At 42.3% G+C, this 9,975-nt stretch overlaps 1 protein-coding gene across 1 annotated transcript in view; it reads right to left on the bottom strand.

Annotated features, from left to right (window-relative positions):
• Positions 1-9,975, bottom strand: part of LOC102845316 (cell cycle control protein 50C-like) — a 36,118-nt gene that overhangs the window by 23,788 nt on the left and 2,355 nt on the right. The window contains exon 2 of the mRNA XM_006890041.1: positions 5,215-5,325. Within this exon, the coding sequence (XP_006890103.1) occupies positions 5,215-5,325 (111 nt within the window). The remainder of the gene's footprint in view (positions 1-5,214; positions 5,326-9,975) is intronic.

Consider the following 9,975-nt stretch of genomic DNA (forward strand, 5'->3'; position numbering starts at 1 on the left):
GCTGTTTTGCTGACTTACATTTTAAAAGGCTCACTCTGGCTGCTAGGGTGAGGGGAAGTTAAGAGTTGGGAAACCAGTCATGAGGCTACTGTAGAAATCCCAGTAAGAGCTGAATGCAGCATGGAGCTGGGTAGCAGTAGCAGAAGTGTGAAAAGTGAGCAGTTGAATGTCAACTGATGACCTGTAAATGAAAGGGAGGGAGCAAAGAATGACTCCTGGGCTTCTAACTTGAGCAGCCATAAGGAGGAAGTTGCTATATAAACTGATATAAAGAAGGTTGAGTGGAAGAAGGAAAAAGGGAAGGAATATGATGTTTCTTTTTAAGAGGAGAGAAAGCTAGATACCATTAAAGCTTTAAAAATGTTGATTTTCAATTATCTATTAGACATCACAACGGAGGATTAGTCAAATAGGTGGTTGGAAATATAAGTGTCACATTTGGAAGAGAGGTTTCGTTTAGAAATAGAACACAGAATGTTGTTGTTGTGTACTGTAGGATCAGAACCGATCCCTAACTGACCCTCTGGTAGGTTTTCAGAGGCAGTTAATCGCAGGGGAGGAGACTGCCCATCCTTTTTCTGCAGAGCAGCTGGTGGATTTGGACTGTGAGCCGCTGGGACTGCAGCACATCTTCTTGGCAGTGCTCAGAAGACAGAATAGATAATAGCTAAAACCACAAGACTGGGTGATAGAACCACTCAAGCAAATGGAACTCACTGCCACTGACTCAAATTCCAACTCCTAATTGCCAAGGAAGACAGTGTATATAAATAGAAAAAGACACAATGCCACAACCAAAGTCTTGGAGACCTTACCATAAGGAGTTTAGGAAGAGTTGGAGCAACCAAAATAGAAATCAGAGAAGACCCAATTATAGGAGGAGAAGCTAGGACGTGTGGTATCCAGCAGCAATCAGTATGCTGGGACAATTACCTATATTTAATAACAAACTATGGCGAACGCTGAGAAGAATGGGAATTCCAGAACACTTAACTCTGCACATATGAAATCTATATCTACACCAAGAAGCTGGTGCCTGAACAAAACAAGGGAACATTACATGGTTTAAAATCAGGAAGGGTTTGTGTCACGGCTGTATCCTTTTCCCATATCTATTCAAGCTATATGCGGAGCAAATAATTGAGAAGCTGGACTCTGTGAAGAAGAATGTGGCATCAGAATTGGAGGAAGACCTATCAACAACCTGCATTATGTAGAAGACACACCTTGCATGCTCAAAGTGAGGAAGACCTGAAACACTTGCTGCAGAAGGTAAAAGACTACAGCCTTCAATATGAATTACAGCTCAATATTAAGAAAACAAAGATTTTTACCACTGGGTCATTAGGCAACATTATGATAGATGGAGAAAGGATTGAAGCTGTGAACGACTTTATCTCACTTGAATTCACAGTCAATACCCTCAGTACCAGAAGTCAGGAAATCAGAAGATTGGATTGGGAAAGTCTGGTCTCAGGACGACTCCAAAATACTGAAGAGCAATGATGTCAGTTTGAAGACTAAGGTGCATCTAATTCAGGCCATGATCTTTTCAATCACTTGCTATGCATCTGAGAGCTGGACAATGAATAATTATGGTAGAAAAACTGATGCCTCTGAGTTATGGTGTTGGAGAAGAGTACAGATGATCCCATGGACTGCCAAAAGAACAAACATACGTCTTGCCAAATGTGCAGGCAGTGCTCCTTGGAGGCAAGGATGGCGAAGCTTCGTTTCTCATACTTTGGATATGTCACTAGGAGAGGTTATTCTTTCAAAAGGGATATCATGGTTGGAAAGGTGGAGGGTCAGCGAAAGAGAGGAAGACTCCAAACGAGATGTATTGACCTGATGACTACAGCAACAGGCTTAAGTGTGTCAGAGATGATGAGGACAGTACAAGGTAGGACAGGATTCAGGTCTGTTCTCCATAGGGTCACTATGAGACATACTCAACAGCACCTAACAACAACATGATGCCACAGTACCACCAAGTGACTTCTTCTGAATTTTTCTATGGGAAAGTTATGGGTAGTTTTACCATTTCAGTAAACAGTGAAAGCAAAAACATTGTTAGAATGAATGGAAAAGAAAAACTGGAAGTTGACCCTTTGGAGAGATTCTCTGCTAATGTGTTGTTGCTGTTAGGTGTTACTGAGTTGAGTGGCATCCACTTCCTAAACAACATACCTCCAGAAATTCTATGAACTTTGATAAATAACTATAGTTATAGAAAGGCTTCAAGCCTTTTGTTCATAGGGTCGCTATGAGTCGGGCTCAACTCGATGGCAATCAACAACAACTGCTCACAGAGACCTTATGAACAATGGATTGAAAGCTTGCCCTATCCTGTGCTTTCCTTTCAGTCTCTGCCATGCTCAAGTCCATTGTTAAAGTCAGTATGCCAATCCATTTCATTAAAGGTACTCTACTTCTCTCACCATTTTATCTTTTTCCAAGGTCTTGTGCCTCCTTACAGCATGCCCAGAAGGTAGGCCATGCAGTTTCACTATCCTTGCCTTTAAGGAGCATCCTGGTTGCACTCTCTCCTAGACAGATTTGCTTTTTTAATTTTGGCAGTACTTGGAATATTTTCTGCTCTAGGATAAAGAAACAACTGCTACATAACTGGCAGAGAAGTTAAAAAGAGGGGCTTTTGTTTTGTTTTAAAGATAGATGAAATAATATATCTTGGGGAGGGTGAAACCAAGTTTCTCCTTGGAGGCTAGGATCCTGAAGCTCTGTCTCACATACTTTGCACATATGGCCAGGAGGGCCCAGTCAGTCCTTGGAGAAGGACATTGTGCCTGGAAGGCTGGAGAGACAGTGTAGGAGTGGAAGACATGAGAAAAGATGGATACAGTAACTGGGGCAATGGGGGTTGGTGTGTTGAAATTAGTGAGACTGACTCAGAACAGGACAGGGTTCACTATGGGTCATAGGCAACTCGATGGCACAAACAACAACAACAATACTGGTGAGGATTATGTAAGTAGAAATTTGATGACACAAGAGAAGAGAGCAGTTCTAGGTTAAATTCTTGCAAAGGCTAGGAAGGATGGCATCTACTGATAAGTGGAGAAAGAAGATCCCTCTAAGGACACAACGAGTTCCCCTCTGGTAACCGGAGGGAAAGAAGAGTATGTGATGCAGATTCTTGTGGGTAGGCAGCTGTGGTTTGTGGCAATTAAACCTTGTCCCTATCCTCAGCTACATTACTATAAGTAGAGAAAATGAGTCTATGGGAAATTATAACAAATTATTGTTAAGTCTTATGAGAAGAGTGGAAAAAGCATTTCCAGGAGTAGAATATGGACAAATTCTTGCTGGTAGCATGAGTGAAAAGAAAGTTCAAGGGAGATTTATAAGTATTAAGGTTTTAGGACAGATCTTGACCTGGGGCAGCAGCAGGAGGAGAGATTTCTAAACAAAAGTGGAAAGAACTTAGATGTGTTTGTGGAAAAGCAACTTGATTGGGGTGGCAAGAATACAAGGTCTTCTGCGGGCCAAAAGATGGAAAACTAGCTGGTTCTCAGAGGAAGAATTTGAACAATTTGAAAGAGTTCATTTAGTCTTTGTGCAGAGGGAAGGGAGAGTTTTCATTTATTCTGCAAACAACTGTTAACTTAATGTGAGGAGAAAGTAAAGGCCAGAAGAGTAGCCAGGCTGCTCGGATCACAGATGGCCTTGACTGGGATGGTCAAGAAGCTGGGGAGGAGAGAGAACAGGGACAGGGGAGAGGTGCGGCTTAAAGAACAACATTCACACAGTAGAGGTTTGGATGTGAACGGTGAGGGTAAGGATAGTTGTTTGTTGTTGGTTTGTTGTTATTTTTTTAAAAGAAGGATAATTTGACTCTGAGTGAGGGGATCTTTTACTGGAAGGGAAGTAAGGAGGGTTTTCCAGTAGATAATGGTGAAGTCTGAGTTTCTAGAGTTGGATTCTGAAGTGGAAGCAGGATTTTGAAGTGGAATGTTCAGTGGGCAGCAGTTTAAACAGATGTCTGTGGGGACCTAAGTTCATCCGTTGTGGTATTATCTGTGAAAAAGGGTGCGGCCAGTTCAGTGAGAAGAACACTGCCTTGTTTTTCATTTGATTAAGTCTTGACTATCGGGTAAGTCCATGGAGGCCATGAAAAAGCACGTCTCAGATATCTTACTGTAGAAATGAGTGGCCTGAGCGGCTGTGTTTTGAAAGGGCATTCTTCCCCCAGCTGCCTGCAGCCAGTGTTTGGACACAGCAGGGACGCTAGGTCCTAGGTGAGGACTCCACTGTCTGTTAGAGGTCTTCCATGATTCCCTGTTGGCCTTGCTGAAACTTGTTGAAGAACGCACTGCAGGCTAAGACATTTCTCCAACCTTTCCTCCTGGCTTCTTTCTCCTCTCCCTTCCCTACTTTCCTTCTTATCTTCTTCACAGTCTCCTCCCTCAGTTCTACCCTCTCTCTCTCAGTCCTACTGTTTTTCTTTGTTCCTTTTTCTGGTTGTTTTTTTTTTTTTTCTCTTTAGTCCTCCCCTCCTTCCCTTTTTCTCTCCTTCTCTTCAGGGTCGACTCCCCAGCTCTCCCTCTTCCTGTCTTATTTTCTGCTCCAGGCATTTCCCTTAATAAATCTCTCGCATCTCTAACCCTGTCTTGGAGTCTGCTTCTCGGAGGACCTGGACTTGAATCAAGCCCGAGAGGAGGAACACATCTTAATATTTCTTTGACATTCCCCACAGTGCCTGACAGCCAGGCCAACAGTCTCCCTAGGAATTAGGCAACTGCATGTGCAGAATGGTTTAGGGGACCAAAGGAATATTTTACCAGGTGTGTGACCCCCAGTATGAACTCACTGTGTCACCATGGTCCAGTCACTTAACCTCTCAGCACCTCAGTTTTCTTACTCTAAAATGAGCGATTACACTAAGCACTCTCGATGACCCCCTCCTGTGCTGACATTTGGAGTAAAATCTGTTTGACTGATTGTTAAGAATTAAGTTACAAAACTGTAAATAAAAAAAAACATTGAAACAGAGAAACAAAGGGGAAGAATGAAACACCAAAAAGGGGAGGCATGAACTCAGCACCTGACCTTTACAAGAGCCCCTGCCCCCTTCCATTCTGTATTTTCATTTTTGGGAAGCATTTGGTAATGGAAATCATAAACTTCCTGCCTAGAAGGAAACAGAAGTCTGGCAAAATAAAGGCCAGTGAAAATCTCCCTGCTTTTACTTACCTGCATTTTCTCTGGAAGGTGAAAGGGGATAGTACAGGTGCACTCTCTGTCAAAATTATAGGCCTTTTCCCTCAGTTTTGCACAATCTGCACACATTTCTGTATAGTTAATCTGTCAGGCAAGGAAATTATTCATTAGAAAATTACATGAGGAAACATTTTCAAACTCAAGTCTAGAGTCCATCCACACCCTCAATTGTATGGGTTGGGAGCATGGGGTCTGAGACATTAATACAAACCGTGCAGGGTGCAGGTTTGTGGGATGCTCAGGAGGGGCTGGCTTTGGGTTTTCATTTTGGGACCTGGCAGCCTCTCCCACTGGCCTGGGGTCCAGTGTTCCGTTTGCACACTTACGTAACCTGTTGTGTTGAAGTTTCAGCCCTTGATCATAAAGAGGTGTCACTAGGAAGGTATGATCAATGACTCATAAGAACTGGGCTTACCGCCCGAGTCTAATCAGCTTTATGGGGAAGTCATTTCAGTGTTTTTGCATTTTATTTTATGGAAAATAGTTACCCTAGTGAATTACACTACATGGCTTCTAGAGGAAGTTATTAAAAATTACCAAATATGGAAAGCACCATTTCCCAAATGTACAAGTATAGACATAATCTGAAATTAGTTTTAAAATGTTTTCTGGTTTGGAAGAGTCAAATTCTGTGAAAAAATGGTAGAATAGATTTTTGTTTGTTTGAAGGTTGTGGCTGTGTGCTGTGGGTTCAAATGGGTCAATCACATGTGGGTTGGCTGAAGGGGTTAGGAGTGTGAAAATTAAAAGTGTAGCCAGCAGAAGAGTTGAAGAGCTATTACCTCTCTTATAGGAAATGCTCATCTCAGATGCCCTAGAGATTGTCATGGGGTGCTGATATAGACTTCTTGTTGCTATTGTTATGTGTCATCGAGTCTTCTGCAACTCATAGTGAGCCTATGCATAATAGCTCTGAACCCTGTCCTGTCTTAAGCCAGTCTCACTGATTCTGACACACCCAATCCCATTGCCCCAGCGATTGTGTCAATCTCTCTCATCTGGGGTCTTACTCTCCTGTGCTGTCCCTCCTCCCTTTCAAGAATGATGCCCTCCAAGGACTGGTCTCTCCTGATCTTTCCCCAAAAGTATGTGAGATGAAGCCTCAAAATCCTTACTTCCAAGGAGGAACTTGGTTTCACCCTCTCCAAGACGGACCTACTTGTTCTCTTGGCTGTACACTGCCAGTGCGAAAGTCTGTGGTTTAAATATGCCCCCTCCTCTAAAGAAAGATGGCCAATCTCTTCTTGTCTGATTTACTGCCTCTGGAAACCCACAGGAGAATCAGCTGTGGGTCAGAGCCACTCAGTGGTACATAACACCAATAATAACAGTAGGAATAATTAGAAGATACTGAGAGTGGAGAAGGAGCTGGGAGTAGGGATGGGCCTTCTCCTTGGTAAGGTCCTGATTATTGTTGTTATGCACTCTAAAGCTGAAATCTACTCATAGCTGACCCTATGTTGAGTTTTCAGAGGCACTTAATCTGACATGAGGAGATTGCCCATCCTTCTCCTGCACAGCACCTGGTGGACTTGAACTGTGTGCCTTTGGGATTACAGCACAGCTTCTTGCCAGGAGGCTACCAGGTTTCCTAATATAGGGTTAATATAATATAGGATGCTAATAGGATTACATTTTTTTGGGGGAAAGAAGACTAATTAAGAAAAATAAAATTCTGAATTATTGTTAAGCCAAATACGCAAAGCATGAATTTTAAATCATGAAGCTAGAAGCTGAACCTGAATCAGCACCACTGAGTCCACTCTGACTTGTGGTGACCATCTGTGTTACAATAGAACTCTGAAAAGACTACTTCATTCTATGTATAAGTTTATGTTTACATAAATAATTCTTGAAATATACTGTAGGACTTGAACTAGTTTGGAAACTACTTATGCTCATTTTTGCTTGTGAAGTTACATTTTAATTGTTGTTATGTGTTGTTGAGTACAACTTATAGTGATCCTATATAGGTGCAAAAGCACGGAAGTCTGTCCTGTCCTGAGTCAGTCTCACTGATTCCGACACACCAACCCCCTGTTACACCAGTTACTGTATCAATCCATCTCATCTGGGGTCTTCCTCCCCTGAGCTGCCCCTCCACACTTCTGAGCATGATGTCTTTCTCTAAGAACAGATCCCTCCTGGCAACATGCCCAAATATGTGAGAGAGAGCTTCAAAATAGTAGCCTCCTGGGAGAAACTTGATTTCACCCTCTCCAGGAGAGACCTGTTTGCTCTCTTGGCAGTCCATAGTATGTTCAATATTCTTCTCTAACACCACCACTCAAAGGTGTTGACTCTTTCTCTGTCATCTTTAGTCTCTAATGCATAGCAAAGCACTTTCATTGTTATGTGGCATGGAAAAAGAGAGTCGTATCCTAACTGGGATAACTCACTTTGAAAGTAGGGTTTACAATTTGGTTCTGCATGCAGTTGAACTCTGGCCTTGAGTTAAGTTTTATGTTCATCAGACTCATTTCTTGTAGCAATTAATTGATTGGCAAGACTATTGCTTCTTTAATCCAAATGTACATTCTAGTCCTGATTCTGTTGAAGTTCTTTCAGTGCCGAATTAGAAAAACTGTGTTTCATGATCAAATAATATTTGGCTAGATGATATCTGGGGAGCTCTGGTGGCTTAGTGGCAAGAAACTGCTCTGCAAACCCTAAGGCACGCAGTTCAAGCCAACCAGCTGCTTTGAGGGAGAAGGCTGGAAAGCCTCCTCCTGTGTGATTAACTACCTCTGAAAACCTGCTGGAGGATCAGCTGTGAGTCAGTTCTGACTCTATAGTACACACCACCACCAACAGATGGTACCCAAGGTGCTTTCCCCAAGGAGCTCTGATGATGCAGTCGAAGTATGTCATGATGACAACCAAAAAGACCCAGCATCTCCAGGAGTCTCAATCCACCTTGGAGCTCTGAGGGAGAAAGATGGTCAGTCTCCCTCTATTAACATTTACAGCATTAGAATCCCAACAGAGAGTTGCTATGAGTTGGCATAGACATGTAGGGAGTGAGATTAAGATGATGGTTTCCAGCTCTAAATTTTTTTGATGAGGAAACAAACTGTGATCTACTGTCTACATCGCCACAATCTTCAAGTTGCTGCTTCAATGGCCTGGTAAACCCATAGCTGTATGATGGGAGCGAATACATTTTTGAGAAGTAGGAATTATTTTTTTTGCTGTACAGAGGTAACTCGTGGTTGCTGTGATGCTAAACACAGTGACACTGATGTATCAAATATGATAATGGTTACCCATGGCAGACAGTGTTTGGTGGACCTCTCCGATTAAAACAAGCTTGGAAGCAGGAGTGGCATCCATTTCCAAAATAGCTTGCCTCCAGAAACCCTATGAACCTGGAGAAACGATTAAAGTTATACAAATGTTCAGCTTTTTGTTCATAGAGTCGCTATGAGTCATCTACTTACTACTAGATGGCCCTTACCAACAACAACAACAACAAAAGCAGGAATTATTTGGCTTCCTTAACTGCAAAAAGGTCACTTCCTCATTGTGGACCAGAGCTGAGTGAGAAGAAGAAAGGCCAGCTCAGGATTACTTCTGTCAGCCTGTGCTTAGAGAGTCCCTGTGATGAAGTCATCCATAGCCAGTTGCTCTACTAACTCAATGAGTGCACTTGGTGGTGGTTCAAATCCATTGGCGACTCTGAAAGAGAATGATAGATACTGGCCCATCGATCTCCCTTCCGGGCCATCAGTCTGGGTGAGCTAATTCTCCATTTAACCCAGTGAGCAGTAGGCCAGCTAAGAGAAGCCTGACTGGGGCGTCACTGGCAGGAGTTAAGTCTCAGTTCTTGCTTCAAACACCTTATCATCTTGGAATTCTTCTGACTTATTCATTCTGCTATACGCTTGCTCTTCTTTTAAGGAAGGTGATAAACTCTCAGGACACCTAACTCAGAATACTGGTTGGCCATTTTGATCTCAGGATTTGCTTCCTCATACGTAGCCACTCTGCCCTGGTCCCTCACAGTAAGCTTGCTTCCTCTTATTTGCTTTTCAGTGAGGAAAGAACAACAGCAGAGTCCTTTAGATAATGGGGCCATTTAAAATCACTCCCAATACTGTCTTCATATTTAATTCTTCATCATAAATTTTACTTTTCAGGACAAATCTGCTGTTTATTTTCATGAAATTCCTTCTTATCTCTCCTAACCACTCTTTGACAAGTAGATAAGATATATTTTAGTAACACCAAGTGGATAGTTTCCACAGTCGTAAAACCCTGTACTCCTTTCATATTCCTCAATATTTGAAAACCAAATAAAAAGAAAACAAAAACCTCACAGTATAGGGGAACTCAGTATAAGTCTTTCTAGGCCATCAGGTGAGGCAATTCTTCCCTGATTAACTAAAAGTCTGTCTGAAGACCACATTCTTTCTGAAACCCAACTCTTAGAATTCTTCAGTTAGGAAGCTCCTGAAAGGTTGGCAGCTACGTTATCCCCAGAGGCATCTCAAAAGAAAGAGCTAGAATTTTACTTCTGAAAAATAATAGCCTTTGAAAACCGGAAACATTTTTACTCTAAAACGCACAGGTTACCATGAGCCAGGATCAACATACGAGCAATTGGGCTGGTCTTTCTCTTTCTCTCTCTCTCCCTTCCTCCCTCCTTTCCTTTCCTTTCCTTTCCTTTCCTTTCCTTTCCTTTCCTTTCCTTTCCTTTCCTTTCCTTTCCTTTCCTTTCCTTTCCTTTCCTTT

The sequence above is a fragment of the Elephantulus edwardii genome, unplaced genomic scaffold (genome assembly GCF_000299155.1).
Source record: "Elephantulus edwardii isolate Elephantulus edwardi_28Jun2011 unplaced genomic scaffold, EleEdw1.0 scaffold00085, whole genome shotgun sequence".
Lineage (NCBI taxonomy): Eukaryota > Metazoa > Chordata > Mammalia > Macroscelidea > Macroscelididae > Elephantulus > Elephantulus edwardii.